Source organism: Pleurodeles waltl, chromosome 1_2, assembly GCF_031143425.1.
Source record: "Pleurodeles waltl isolate 20211129_DDA chromosome 1_2, aPleWal1.hap1.20221129, whole genome shotgun sequence".
Classification (NCBI taxonomy): domain Eukaryota; kingdom Metazoa; phylum Chordata; class Amphibia; order Caudata; family Salamandridae; genus Pleurodeles; species Pleurodeles waltl.
Window position 1 is genome coordinate 1,238,586,229 of NC_090437.1, and position 15,819 is coordinate 1,238,602,047.

The 15,819-nt window shown below is 43.3% G+C and overlaps 1 protein-coding gene across 1 annotated transcript in view; it reads right to left on the reverse strand.

Moving 5' to 3' along the window:
• The window catches only part of EIF2AK3 (eukaryotic translation initiation factor 2 alpha kinase 3), a 146,446-nt gene that overhangs the window by 50,449 nt on the left and 80,178 nt on the right, over window positions 1-15,819 (reverse strand). Inside the window, exons 9-10 of the mRNA XM_069204578.1 lie at window positions 12,065-12,288; window positions 2,943-3,055 (exon numbers count right to left, since the gene is read on the reverse strand). Of these exons, the coding sequence (XP_069060679.1) occupies window positions 2,943-3,055; window positions 12,065-12,288 (337 nt within the window). The remainder of the gene's footprint in view (window positions 1-2,942; window positions 3,056-12,064; window positions 12,289-15,819) is intronic.

Consider the following 15,819-nt stretch of genomic DNA (forward strand, 5'->3'; position numbering starts at 1 on the left):
GTATTTCGGGTTTAACCACCAAAGACCTGAGCCATGCATGCCTACGTATTGTCACTGCAGTATTGACACTTCTAGCAGCGGTGTCTGCTGCATCTAGGGCAGATCGAATTTGATTATTTGTAATGGCTTGCCCTTCTTGCATCTCATCTCAATGGGCCCTGTCGTATCAAACTAACAATGCTTGTGAGATAGCTATCCTCCACTGATTCCCTGCCTGGGATGCAACTCTCTTCTCTGCTGCATCAAACTTTCTGCTTTGTTTGTCGGGTGGGGGAGCATCTCCTGATGACTGGGAGTTTGCCCTTTTCCTAGCAGCGCTGACCACTACCAAATCTGGAGGTACTTGGTGTGTTATGTAATCAGGATCAGAGGGAGGAGGTTTGTACTTCTTCTCTATCCTGGCCGTTCTTATACGTGCCTTAACCGGCTCACTGAATATTTGATCGGGGTGTTTTAACATGCCTGGGAGCATGGGGCGGCACAGGTATTTTGAATGCGTTGAGGATAGGGTATTAAACAAAAAATCCTCTTCCAGTGGTTCAGTACACATGGTGACCCCATGGTATGCTGCAGCCCTAGCTATAACCTGATTGTACATAGTGCTATCCTCAGGTGGTGAAGGCTTAGAGGGATAGCTGTCTGGGTCATTGCTAGGAATGGCATCTGGATCATAAAGATCCCATGGATCTACATTGTCCTGTTGTGAGTCAAAAGTGTGTGTGGGTGACTGCACTGGTGTAGGACTAGTAGGAGGAAAGGTAGGCAGGTGTGGAGTGTGAGGAGGAGAATGAGGAGGAGAAAATGGAGGAGGTGGCGGTTTCTCCTTCGACTTTGGCACTTTAGCTGGAGGCTGCATAGTGTCCAATTCCTCCTGAAAGGCTAACTTTCTCTTTGGTTTTAGAGGAGGTGCTGTTAGGATCCAGCCTCTTTATGGATATGAATCCTGGCTTGCCTTTCGTCCATAACTTCAAGTATTGGCTGTACTTGATACTCCTCTTCAGAGGTTTTGTGGCTTTCTTTTAGTCTCTTTGAAAGTCCATGCTCCTCTGTATATGCTGGCCTTTTCGGTATCGAAAAAGATGATGCAGTGGATGATCTCAGCTCCGAAAGGGATTTCCGAATTTTCGACTCTTGAGTCAGACACTGAGCCTTTTATTGCCTCCGATGTTTTGGGAAGTGTGGCCTTTTTCGATGCCGAACTGGTAGTCTGGTCACCGGTAGTCTTTTTCCGGGCCGAGCAATGGCCTTCCGGCAGTGGCGTACCCAAGGCCTTATATTTTCGTTTTTGTGAGGGTACAGAGGCAGGCGTACTCACATGTTGTCCCGTGGTGACTGGTCTGTCCCCCTCGGATTCCTGTTCGGAGTTGGAACCTCGAACGGAAACTGCTGCCTGCATGATTTCTTCCTCCTCCACGTCGAGATGTTCGGTGCTTCTGGATGCCATCTCGAGTCTTCATGCCCTCCTGTCTCGAAGAGTCTTTTTGGAACGGAAAGATCGACGGGCCTGATGTTCCTGATGTTCTGGGGAAAGGCAAAGATTACAGACGAGATGTTGGTCTGTATAAGGATATTTCGTATGGCACTGAGGACAGAACCGGAATGGAGTCCGATCCATGAGGCTTCCACGCGGTCGGCCTCACTAGGCCCAAGTTGGGCGCGCGCGCCTCGAAGAGCAAGTAGATGTGTCTTCTCCGACAGTATTGATGTGTCGATGGAAGATGTAACCCGATTGATACAATACCAACGAAAAGAAAGTGTTTTCAAAGTTTTCCAAATCTAGATCTCGGAGCAAGAGGAAACACGTCCGAACCCGACGGCGGAAAGAAAGCAATCTAAGATGGAGTCGATGCCCATGCGCAATGGAACCGAACAGGAGGAATCACTCGATCGCGTGACTCGAAAACACTTCTTAGAAGAAAAACAACTTGTAACACTCCGAGCCCAACACTAGATGGCAGAAGTATAATGCACAGCATGTGTATCTGCAGCTACACATGCCACTGAACATATAGTATATATACAGATTAATCTATAGCTATATAGATAGATCTGGAGATATAGGGATAAGTAGAGAGATAGAGAGAGAGGTAGACAGACAGAATCAGGAAATAAGGTAAGCATTTCTTGAGTTACTCTTCAGCGATGCGAGTTATTCAAGCCATGACGAATCTTGACCCCAAGAGGTCTTGTTCACATACTTGTGCCACGAAACAAATTGCAATTGAAATCGTGGAAACAAACATTAGACTAATATTACTCCTTAAACCCAAATTAGTGTAACAACGTGGACAGCATAATTAATTGAACATTAACCTGTTCATCAATGCATTTTTTTTTTTAAGATACTTGCAATTCAAACTAATTACTGAAATATTAGTATACACAGCACAAATGACAAAATGTATTATTAAATTCATTAAGTAGACAAATGGTGTCTCTAAGAGGAAGTTATAAGACAGACTTACACAGCATTCACATATTTGTATCAGGACGCCCATAAATCACGTAATCATGCTATAGATGCTATAATTCCATTAGTGGACCTAATTCATGGAAACAAGCATGATTTCACATTCACATTGACAAGTTATTGCCCCTCTAATACCATTATTGAAACTGCAGTCAATAAGCAACAGGCATGTGTGGGATCCTCTGACATGGTGTTGTGACTGATGTGTGTCAAGCAGATATACTGGATGGGTTGGACCTATTAATTATCAATTAGGCCGAAAGAAAAAATATATATATCTTTGGTGAACTACGATCTCAATTTGATCTGTCTGGTCCCACCTCGTAGAGGTCTCATGAAGCACCATGACCAGCTACTCTAGTTAATAAGCTCTAGAGGTTCTTACTGTGCCTATTTTCTTTTGCTACACCATAAATTCTGCTCCTTTTCACTCTTATTGTCCTTTCTTACCTTCAAAGCCAGAGTTTCTTACCTTGACACATATCCTGATATTTTATATTCATTCCAGTTATTATCTCTCAACTCTCCACTAGATGAGTCATATTTACTGTCAGTTTGGCACTGGGTCTCTGACTCCTTCCGCTGCTGAAAAAGACATATTAAAATGAACACCTTCATATCTTACATCTTAACAAGATTTAACACTGTTAGTAGTGTTTAAAATCTTCAAATGTCAAGACTTTTTTTTTTTTTTTTTTATTTCACATGCCTATATGTGTGACCCAATAACTTATGTGTGTAATGATAATAAGTCTACAAATACAAATATATTGTAGGATTACAAAAAGTTTTTTAAACATTCTGTATGCTGGCCTAAGGAAACATCACCCACACACAACAGACAATGTAAGCAGCTTTTATCTATTAGTTGTTTTGGTTTCACTATGCTGAAAAAATTAATTATACAGTATCACCATTGCAAGAGCGGGGAGAGGAAGTTGCAGTATACTCCACTTTTTCTGCTTTTCATTATTATAAACCATGCCACAATACATACTAAGAAAAGCATTACAAATTAGGGTGGTTTAATGCAAATTGATGCTTAGTAAGAAATGTCATGTCTTGCTCTTTAATTTTGTACCAGACACTATTTTAAAGAAACGGACAAACTACATATGTTGAAAACACTCACAAAACATACAAAAGCTCACAAGCAAACTACATTTCCAAAGATGCAAACTAGAATGTGCGCACATAAAAAAAAGAGCAAAGCTGCCCCACAATCCAATACCAAGCTGGCCACACCGGGTCACCCGATTCTGGCTCCACTCATCCAACAGGGGCAACTAGCCTCCACAATCTATCGCCTCTCTAGCATTCACTAGGCCAGAGATTCAAAAGCCACTTAGAATCACTACCTACAATAGAATCTCTTGTGCTGTGGGCCCACTGTTCTGGGGATCTTCTTAGAGCCATGACAGCAGTCATTTCATGTAGTGACTTATTGATGCTGCTCTTTGTAGCCGCCAGATGTCTATTTCCCTGGATGGTCTGCGCCTTGTGTGTGAGGGAATCTACTGTTACTGTGTGTATTTAGGTGGCACCCTGCAGGTCGCAAACAGAGACACCGGAGGACTGCAATGGAATCCATTTTGCACTGGTTTGTGCTCAGTATTTTGGTTTAAAAGTTGTTTGTTACAAAGATCAAAAAGGGAGGCAAGAGATCATCAAGTTAGAAATTATAGTTATGATTCAGGCTTGCCCCGCATCTTTGACTGTGGCTGAATTAAAGTTGAAAAAAAATTATAAAGAGCATGAATAAAACCAATACTGTTTCATGAGGCCTGTGTTCACAGAAAATTGATAAGAGATGAACAGTGATAAGATTGGACTTATTATAGAGCACCTGCACCCCAGCAGAAGCTGCAGAACTATAGGCAGCTTAGCATAACAAATCCTGCTATGAAACACAAACGTAACCCAGAGACCCAAAAGAATCTGCAACAACTATGCAATCATGGAGCTGTGCTCTAGAAAAAGAGCCATAATCTCCTTGAATTACTACACTATTTCTGGAGGTTATCAGGTTTGTAAATTATGTGATGTCGTGAATGGCCACAATAGACTGTATAACCAAATTCTCCTCTGCAATACTAGAGAGGATGTTAAGAAGTACAAATCAAACATAAAATTAAAGAGTATCTCGAGGACTAAGGGAAGACCGGATATAGCAAGCTCTTGGGAGAACATCCTTGCCATCCTGTTGAAGACATCTTTGGAATTTCTTCAACAGCTGAAAGACAGTATTTTTGCAAAGACACACTGGCCTGCATTCAGGCGAAACAGTAGTGTCTTGTGTAGTTAAAGCTGATTCCCTGATGAAATGTCCTAATAGCTGAATGATAGGAATATGGAAACATGCATCCTGAAGTTTCACCAAGCATAACTGGACCTTGGTCAGAATAAGCTAAAAGTTCTGGTCAGTCTCACAGAGTCAAACAAACTGAAAGGCTTCGTAAGTAAGAAGTTGCTCCTCCACATCTGGATGTTACTCCCAAATAGACAGAGGCAAAGACTGCCTCAGTAGCTTCAGTTGTGAGAGCTGCAAATTATAGCTGCTGAAGTCCACAAAGAGGAGCCAAGGGGATTTGCATCCAATTGTAATGTAAGAGATAACCCTCCCTGGCCAATGAAGTGGTACAGTTTCCTGTGATGGAGGAGCAGCATGTGGACCAAACGTTAGTTCTCGTAAAGCACGTCATACTGTACTGAGATTGCGGTACAGGAAAAGAAAGTATTCGCCAGATTGGAAACTTTCACACTGAAAGACTGACTAGCTTTAACTGACAAAGTAGGTTTGAGTTCTGACCAGGAAAGCTTGGATAGAGTCCAAGAGTATGTCAGATATTGTCCCTATTTTGAACCACTGCAGCACCTCATCTATTGAGGAATTCAAGAGATTCCCCCTCAGACAGCTTCCTGATTAAAGTCCACAGACTTAATCCATGATGTTCCAGGTCGTTGGCAGCCTTGATCGGCCACTTTCTATACGGGAACTTGGGCATGAACGTCTGTGTTTCATGGACACGCTTGACTAGCACAAGTCAAGTGCAGTCTGCAATCCTGTACATGAAAGAGAGAGATAAAGCAAACGGAAATCATCTTTCTGTACTTCAAGATATTTGGGCACATTGTCCATGTGGGATGACTACACATTTCCCATCAATGAAGTTGCCATGAAAACAGCGGGCTGTGTTAGGTGACTCCCAGACACAAACACAGTGTCATGTTTAGAAGCTCTATATTTCTTGACCAGAGACTTCAGAATACCAGGATTAGAGTTTCCTGTACCTGCTTGAGAAGCTCCAGCATTAAAAAAGGCAGTACTCAAAGCATAATGCCCTCATTCTCCAGTGTTTTTTGTTAATTTTTTTTTTAAGAAGTAAGGTACACCTCATTGCTGAACTTACATCTATATCTTCTTCACAATCGTTAGAACCGAGTGAAAGGCAAGGTGGAGTTATACTAACAGGAGCATTCTTGAGGTTCAATGGATCCGCTGGAGAGATTTGCCAGGGCCAGAAACTAGGAGAAGCTTCAAGAGGATCATTATCAGGTGAGCCAGACCAAGCTGAACTAGCATGAGAGATATCAATGTGAATGCTAGTTTAGTTTGACACTCAAGGCATCCATGAAAATATTCGATAGCAGACAGAAAAGTGACAAACTGGAAAAGCCAATTCATTGGTCATTATAGACTGACATTTATAGATCATCTTGATCTCCGGCCGGATTATCCTTGCAATCTTCTCTTCAGGACAAAGTCAGTCAACATAACCCTTGTACCAATGGATTTTCATGAAGACTGACTATGGATACAGATTAGGTACTTAAGAATTCCTGCTTCTACCTTCCATGGAGTGGTTTCACAGTGCTAAAGGTAAATAAGGGCCTCAATCCTTTGAATCCATATCAGGGAAGATGGTGAGTCATGGGTGTGAGAAGGTAGCCTCTTTCTAGCCTTGTTACCCCCACTTTTGGCCTGTTTGTGAGTGTATGTCAGGGTGTTTGTCACTGTTTTCACTGTCTCACTGGGATCCTGATAGCCAGGCCTCAGTGCTCATAGTGAAAACACTATGTTTTCAGTATGTTTGTTATGTGTCACTGGGATCCTGCTGGTCAGGACCCCAGTGCTCATAGGTTTGTGGCCTATATGTATGTGTCACTGGGACCCTGTCACACAGGGCCCCAGTGCTCATAGGTGTGCATGTATATGTTCCCTGTGTGGTGCCTAACTGTCTCACTGAGGCTCTGCTAACCAGAACCTCAGTGGTTATGCTCTCTCATTTATTGCAAATTGTCACTAACAGGCTAGTGTCCAATTTTACCAATTTACATTGGCTTACTGGAACACCCTTATAAATCCCTAGTATATGGTACTGAGGTACCCAGGGTATTGGGGTTCCAGGAGATCCCTATGGGCTGCAGCATTTCTTTTGCCACCCATAGGGAGCTCTGACAATTCTTACACAGGCCTGCCACTGCAGCCTGAGTGAAATAACGTCCACGTTATTTCACAGCCATTTTACACTGCACTTAAGTAACTTATAAGTCACCTATATGTCTAACCTTTACCTGGTAAAGGTTAGGTGCAAAGTTACTTAGTGTGAGGGCACCCTGGCACTAGCCAAGGTGCCCCCACATTGTTCAGAGCCAATTCCCTGAACTTTGTGAGTGCGGGGACACCATTACACGCGTGCACTACATATAGGTCACTACCTATATGTAGCTTCACAATGGTAACTCCGAATATGGCCATGTAACATGTCTATGATCATGGAATTGCCCCCTCTATGCCATCCTGGCATAGTTGGCACAATCCCATGATCCCAGTGGTCTGTAGCACAGACCCTGGTACTGCCAAACTGTTCTTCCTGGGGTTTCACTGCAGCTGCTGCCAACCCCTCAGACAGGCATCTGCCCTCCTGGGGTCCAGCCAGGCCTGGCCCAGGATGGCAGAACAAAGAACTTCCTCTGAGAGAGGGTGTGACACCCTCTCCCTTTGGAAAATGGTGTGAAGGCAGGGGAGGAGTAGCCTCCCCCAGCCTCTGGAAATGCTTTGTTGGGCACAGAGGTGCCCAATTCTGCATAAGCCAGTCTACACCGGTTCAGGGACCCCTTAGCCCCTGCTCTGGCGCGAAACTGGACAAAGGAAAGGGGAGTGACCACTCCCCTGACCTGCACCTCCCCTGGGAGGTGTCCAGAGCTCCTCCAGTGTGCTCCAGACCTTTGCCATCTTGGAAACAGAGGTGCTGCTGGCACACTGGACTGCTCTGAGTGGCCAGTGCCACCAGGTGACATCAGAGACTCCTGCCGATAGGCTCCTTCAGGTGTTAGTAGCCTATCCTCTCTCCTAGGTAGCCAAACCCTCTTTTCTGGCTATTTAGGGTCTCTGTCTCTGGGGAAACTTCAGATAACGAATGCATGAGCTCAGCCGAGTTCCTCTGCATCTCTCTCTTCACCTTCTGATAAGGAATCGACTGCTGACCGCGCTGGAAGCCTGCAAACCTGCAACATAGTAGCAAAGACGACTACTGCAACTCTGTAACGCTGATCCTGCCGCCTTCTCGACTGTTTTCCTGCTTGTGCATGCTGTGGGGGTAGCCTGCCTCCTCTCTGCACCAGAAGCTCCGAAGAAATCTCCCGTGGGTCGACGGAATCTTCCCCCTGCAACCGCAGGCACCAAAAAGCTGCATTACCGGTCCCTTGGGTCTCCTCTCAGCACGACGAGCGAGGTCCCTCGAATCCAGCGACTCTGTCCAAGTGACCCCCACAGTCCAGTGACTCTTCAGCCCAAGTTTGGTGGAGGTAAGTCCTTGCCTCACCTCGCTGGGCTGCAGTGCTGGGAACCGCAACTTTGCAGCTACTCCGGCCCCTGTGCACTTCCGGCGGAAATCCTTTGTGCACAGCCAAGCCTGGGTCCACGGCACTCTAACCTGAATTGCACGACTTTCTAAGTTGGTCTCCGGCGACGTGGGACTCCTTTGTGCAACTTCGGCGAGCACCGTTTCACACATCCTCGTAGTGCCTGTTTCTGGCACTTCTCCGGGTGCTACCTGCTTCAGTGAGGGCTCTTTGTCTTGCTCGACGTCCCCTCTCTCTTCAGGTCCAATTTGCGACCTCCTGGTCCCTCCTGGGCCCCAGCAGCGTCCAAAAACGCCAAACGCACGATTTGCAGCTAGCAAGGCTTGTTGGCGTTCTTCCGGCGGGAAAACACTTCTGCACGACTCTCCACGGCGAGAGGGATCCGTCCACCAAAGGGGAAGTCTCTAGCCCTTTTCGTTCCTGCAGAAACCTCAGCTTCTTCTGTCCAGTAGAAGCTTCTTTGCACCCGCAGCTGGCATTTCCTGGGCATCTGCCCATCTTCGACTTGCTTGTGACTTTTGGACTTGGTCCCCTTGTTCCACAGGTACCCTAGATTGGAAATCCACAGTTGCTGCATTGCTGGTTTGTGTCTTTCCTGCATTATTCCTCTAACACGACTTCTTTGTCCTTAGGGGAACTTTAGTGCACTTTGCACTCACTTTTCAGGGTCTTGGGGAGGGTTATTTTTCTAACTCTCACTATTTTCTAATAGTCCCAGCGACCCTCTACAAGGTCACATAGGTTTGGGGTCCATTCGTGGTTCGCATCCCACTTTTGGAGTATATGGTTTGTGTTGCCCCTATCCCTATGTTTCCCCATTGCATCCTATTGTAACTATACATTGTTTGCACTGTTTTCTAAGACTATACTGCATATTTTTGCTATTGTGTATATATATCTTGTGTATATTTCCTATCCTCTCACTGAGGGTACACTCTAAGATACTTTGGCATATTGTCATAAAAATAAAGTACCTTTATTTTTAGTATAACTGTGTATTGTGTTTTCTTATGATATTGTGCATATGACACTAAGTGGTACTGTAGTAGCTTCACACGTCTCCTAGTTCAGCCTAAGCTGCTCTGCTAAGCTACCATTATCTATCAGCCTAAGCTGCTAGACACCCTATACACTAATAAGGGATAACTGGGCCTGGTGCAAGGTGCAAGTACCCCTTGGTACTCACTACAAGCCAGTCCAGCCTCCTACAATGGGGAATTAATTAGAATTTACCTTGCTGGTAAAAGCTTGGATCACAAAACTCTCAAGATAGGATGCTGCGCAAGAAGAAATCGGCAGACACTGGTGTGTGGCATCTGGCCACCTGTTCACTGATGGACAACAGCAAGGCTTATTCCAAGTGCCCATAATGATGTCAGTTTGGGCTTCATTGACCATAGTAAGGGCTCAGAAGAAGATGGCTCAGGTTGAAGAACCCTCAGTAAGCACAATTGTTTTCTCCAGAGAATGAGGTTGTAAATTCAGGTCTTCAGCAGCACATCTTATAATTACAACAAAGGAAGCTCTATCTCTTTAGTTGGCTGCCCAAAGGTGAAAACCCCGTTTCAGGATAAGGATTAAACCCACTGGCCTCTTGTAAGTCCATGTATAAACTCTTATCATCATAATGTGTATATTAGCCTCACAATTGTCATCTCCAGGTGGTGGCAAGCTCTGGTCAAACACAAAATGACTGTGGACAAACCAAGAACGTCTCTGTGGTATAAAAACTGTTTTGGCAGGAACTAGGTGCACTAAAGGGGAATCAGAGAGAAATATTTGTTGAAATGCATTCGCCTCTGGTAACTGTGACATAGAGGCCAATGCCTGCCTTGGAATTTGAGGCAGCTTCACGAGGCACAAACGGTAACGAGGATAGACTCACCAGCAGCAGCCCAGCTAGAGGCCCCTGCAGATCTGTGGGGGCCAAAGCAGCACCAGAGAAAGTCAGAAGACTGCTATAAATAAGCAGCATGCCCCACCCTAAAGACAATGAACCTGCTGTGGTGTTACCGATGACCCTGGAACTCAGGCGCATCAGGATCAACTGTGGGATCAGTTCCTGAATGGAAGCTCAGGAGCGAGACTGAGTGACACCTTGATGCCACTGCGACTTCTCTTTATAAAGTGGAGGGATGGAGTTGAGTCCCACTTTCCATTCTTGTGTTTCTGCTTTTACATGAACTTATCAGATGACTGACTGCGAAGAGTACCTGTCACAGGAACGGCCTTGACAGCAGGAATAGGTCCGTGCCCTCAACTTAGAGTGGCAGCAGGACTTTCAAGGCTTCTTTTGACGGTTCGTGATGTACAGCTTAGGTTGACTGTCACAAATTGCCTTTGTGTGCATGAAGAAACACTCATCACACAACTTGAGAGCTGTGACCCAAGCTCAAGCATTTGAAGCACAACTAGTGTAGATCCATCACCAACACCTCTTTAAAACAACCATGGCCAGGTTTCAATTCTGTAGTTTTGGTGGGGACATCTTTCCCTTGCACAATGGAATTCAGTTTGAATAAAACTCAAACTGCGGAAAAATGGAGTGGAGCGCCAGATCCGAGTTCAAAGGGGAGAAAGAAAGGAATTCACATTGACGTGCATCGGTGGAAGTTATATGCATCCCTGTAGCCAACACAGAGCCGTACAGAATAACCAGGTGGAGGGTAGTGGTACTACTAGGAAAATTTCCAGATTCAGTGAGGTACCTGGGTGTTATACTAAAGGTGAGAAAGCTGAGATTAGAAATATCCTTCAGAACCGCCGCTAAAACGCATTTTGGTTAAAGTAAGTAAAGCGTTACAAAAGTATTTCTCACTTTGTAATGCAGTTCCCCTCTTAAAGACAGTCCAGAGTCAGGTTCCAAAGAAGTATACAGCCAATGTTAATATTGAGTCAAAACTTACCTCCTACCACTGCTACACTGTATTTGTTTGAATATTTTCAGAAAGGTTTAAAGCCCGGTGCTTGTGCAAAGTCATTAAAGAAAGCCAGACTTCAATGAATTCAAGAATGGCAACCTGAATTCATAACATTTTTAAACTGTTCAGAGAGTAAACTTTTTAAAAATATTTAAGCCTTTTAAATGTTGTGCTTTTTTTTAGGTCGAGCGTGCAAGCGCTTTGACCTGTTGTGATGTATTTGGGGGCTTTTACCAATGCACACCGCACACACATCAATATCACTTGTTCATGGACTTACCTTTCAAAATTCTTTGTTATCTTTGGTAAATGCTTTGCGTTTATTCCCTGCTTGGGGCTGTTTTGTTACTGCCTTGGACACCAACCCTGTTACGTGGATAATTGCACATTTGCTGATACGTTTGACTGCAAGCAAATTTCTTTTTCCTTTTGTGTGTCTCCTTCACACTCATGGTCAGGGCATCCGTGGCGCTTTGAATCGGCTCGCTTATGTCAACTGTTTTACTTTTCAATTCATATGGCACGAAAAGGCCAGTATGAATTTACAACCCCAATAGCTCTAACTCGAGCAAACGTGTGACCCATTGCATTGCATAACTAGATATTTAAGTTTTATGATTAACAGACTAACTTCTTGTGTAATTTTATCATTTAATCACTGTATTTAGACAACAGAAACATACATAACATTCTATATACGGTGAAGATTGTTGTACATAATAGGACTGCTAAAATAAAATGGCATTACAAATGTAATGTTTACAAATGTTTTACTAGAGTTACGACACTGTTCTAAAGGCATACTTACTCTAGCGTCCAGTGGATGCGGATGGAAAAGCTTGCGCACAACGTAGGTTGTAGCTGTTATGCAGAGAAGAATGGTGCCTATGATTTCTTTCCACCAGTGCAGAAGCAGGACCGGATCTTTTTTGCGCATGTTCTTATAATTTGGATTTTCAAGAATCCCAACAGTGATCTGTGTGCCACGTTTGTTTCTCTCTCTCTTGTAATACGGTAAGTAATAACCATTATCTTAAACAGGAAAAAGAAGGACAGATTAGCAGCTATACTAACATTTGTATAAATAGTAAAGGGATTAAATCTGGCAATTAGCAGAGACATCAACATGTGTGATTCCAGTATGAAAAGCAGAGTATCAATAAACATATGCAGCACCAATGGGTGTATTCTCCTGCTTTCTCATTTTTGGAAAAGAAGCAACATTTTTATTTTTGAAAATCAAGCTATTGGTTTCGAGCACAGGCTCTTAAACCAAGAGCCAGTGACTATCCACAATTAACCAACAGTTTTGTCAGGATAATGAACTTCTAAGTATAGATTATTCCACCACGATTTCAGTTTGTGCTAATTTCTCTGAACATCTAGGAGTGGCATTGAACGAAAAAAGTTCCACTTCTGGAATGAGCAGCATTTTCCCATTAGAGCATTAAGACTTGTCTAATATAAAGATCAATTCTATACTTCATTATTTTGGGTGTTATTTTCTACAGGTGTGGTGTGCATTCAGTTGTTGCAACAAATCATATCCCAAGTTTGGAGAGTGTGTCCAGGTCACACAAAGATGTAGTCTAAAAATTTTAAAAAAGACCAAGGCAGTCTCACCTCTTGATTTGAGTCCCAGTCACACTTGCCAGCAACGTTCACTGATTTACAAATATTTGTTAGGATTCGATGATGCAAAGTTGAATGACGCTTATGAAGGATTGTGTCATTCCAAAATATAGAGAGATTAACCCACTAGGATCATAAAGCACGCATAGTCAAAAACAAAATGTTACCTTGGGAGTATAGCAATGGGTGGAGGAAGGTGTTGTTGATAAATAAAAACAGGGCACTTTAACAGATTTTAGAGTCTATGTGGATCTCAAAATAAAAATCCCTTGTGTGAAATTACTGATTCTGATATTGTTCTCACACAATCAACTAGTGGCTAAATCCTTTAAACTTTTAGGGGAACACCTAAAACTTACCGATTCTGCCTCAAGATCCCCCTGATGGCATCACTAGACCGCAGTCCACATGTATCCATTTTCTAGCCTTTCTCTCTCTATCTAATATAATGTTGAGGAGGAGATCAAATTTTTCTCTATCTGCACTTCTGACAGGGAAAGCGATTTTTCGATAACATAAATCAATTTTTCCCAATCTCAGTAGGTTGTAAACACCCAAAAGATAAGTGTGAAAAGAAGTACCTTAAAATTACTATACTTGTCAAACAAACTTCCAGACTGCTGCACAATTAGGAGCTATTGTCAAAATGTAAAACACATACGGTCACATTCTACTCTGCTGGTTTAAAACAAGGAACACATTTGCTGGTGAAAAGCGAATACAAAACCTTCCTCATTCCCGCCCTTTTATGCTGTCAATAAATCGATCTGCCTGAACTCCCCACAAACTGTGCAGGTAAATGTAATCTATTGGGGATGGAGCTGGGAGTCTCTGCCTGGTATATTTACACAATGGGGAAAAGGTTGGAGTTGGGTTCATGTAAATAGAGCCACGCTATAGCAAAAATAAAATGGTTCATTCTTTCCAAGGGGAGCATTAATTCACAATGTAAACAGAACTCAAAGGTGATTCATTTTCAAACTATAAATCTTCAGAACCAGTGTCTGACCGCAAAGGTAGCTGCCATAAGTGGTCAGAAGAATCAGGCAATAAGATGCTCTTCAATCAAGTCCATATCAGGAGCAAGCAAGCATCTATACTGCATGCGACAACCCCCCTCCCAGCAAAGATAGCATAGTTCAAAACACTGACTGTCAATTAACGGAGGAGAACTTTTAAAGAGGAAAATTGACTGCCACAAGATATCCCAATCTTGCAAACAACAGATTGAGAAGATACTACTCACATATGTTCACTGTCTTACGTCTTTGCTCAGAGCTGCCCATTAAATGTGAGAAACACAGACATAAAAGCCAATAGTGCATTGTCAAAATAAAGCTACTTTAAAAACCAGCAAAACCAGGTAAATAAGGCTGGCTGCAAGATACATGACTCCTCCCATTAACCTGCATGGCACTGCCTGAGGCAATTATCTTTCTGGGAATACAACACAGCTATTAGCAGGGTTCTGTAGGAATCCTACTAGAACTACCAAATGCAAAAAATGTGGACAATGAATTGTAAATCTTCTCAAACTTTTTGAAAACTTGCAACACACAAACGGCACAAGACAACATTAAACATGGGATTGGTATGCAGGAACAGCCATTTGAATACAAGTGGAATGTACCTGGTTCTCTTAACACTATGTTGAAGGGCGGGAAAAGACATTAGATGCATAGCAAGGCATACAGGCAAATTGCTCTGTACATGTGTTATTTAGATCCATCTTGCTCGTCTCATAACCTGTACAGTTGTGGATAATGAACTGTCTTTGAATAAATGCAGCTCTTTTAAAGCATTAGCCGCACAATGGTTAAGTTTGAGGATCTGAACTGAGAAACAAAAGTCTAGTTTGGAGACGGCAAAATGGGTCTAATCCCGATGCCTGGGTCTACACCACAATACTTGGTTCTATGCACAAATATTCAGTAATCCTAATGTGTATGTATAGACAGGATGGAACAATGGAGGGTGGAGATGGCACACAGTACAGGTCTGTACCAGTAAGCATTGCTGGAATAGGGTGGGAAGGTCTTCCCGCTGAGCTGACAGGTGCTACATTGGGCTGTGGGAGTCTCAGCTTTTTCTGCCTTGGCTTTCCTTCAAACTTTGGTAAGCCTGTAAGTGCTGGAAATAAGGTACACATTTCAGATGGCATTCTTCAAAGTAGACCACATTCAAAGAGAACCACTGATGATGCAATGGCAGTGTCTGAAATCAGCAATTAAAATCTACATTGTGACTGTACACAAATAATCTTAAAACTAGTTCATATTACAGTGATGGTGAATGTACAGTGGTGGAGAAAGCTTCTACCGTTGGTACTATTTTTTTGTGTATACTCTGTGTTAGAAATGGGGTCTTTGGTTGGCAGTCAGGTTACCCCATGTCCAAGCAACGACCCTCACTCTAGTCAGGGTAAGTCCCACACAATCCAAATTATCCTGTGCCCACCCTCTGGTAGCTTGGCTCTGAGCAGTCAGGCTTAACTTAGAAGGCAATGTGGAAAGTATTTGTGCAATAAATCATACAATAACACCATATAGCACCACAAAAATACACCACACAGTGTTTAGAAAAATATATAATATTTATCTGTTAAGATGCAGGTCAAAACGATTAAAGATGAAATAAGTAAATGTTGAGATATCACTGAATAGTGATATAAAGTGTCTTAAATCTTTGAAAAACAAATAAATGTCTCTTAAGAACAATAAAGGTCTCTCGCAAGCACAAAGTACCTGGTTCGTGTTCAAAATCTCCGCAAGGGACCGCAGAGGAGTCGATGCGTGGAAAACGGGGAGGTGTGCGTCGGTTTCGCTCCTTCGCACACTGACTTGCGTCGTTATTTTCCACGCAGGGGAAGACTTTGCATTGATTTCCGGCGTGCTGACTTGGTTCCTCTTCGGGCGGCGGGGTTTTCGGACG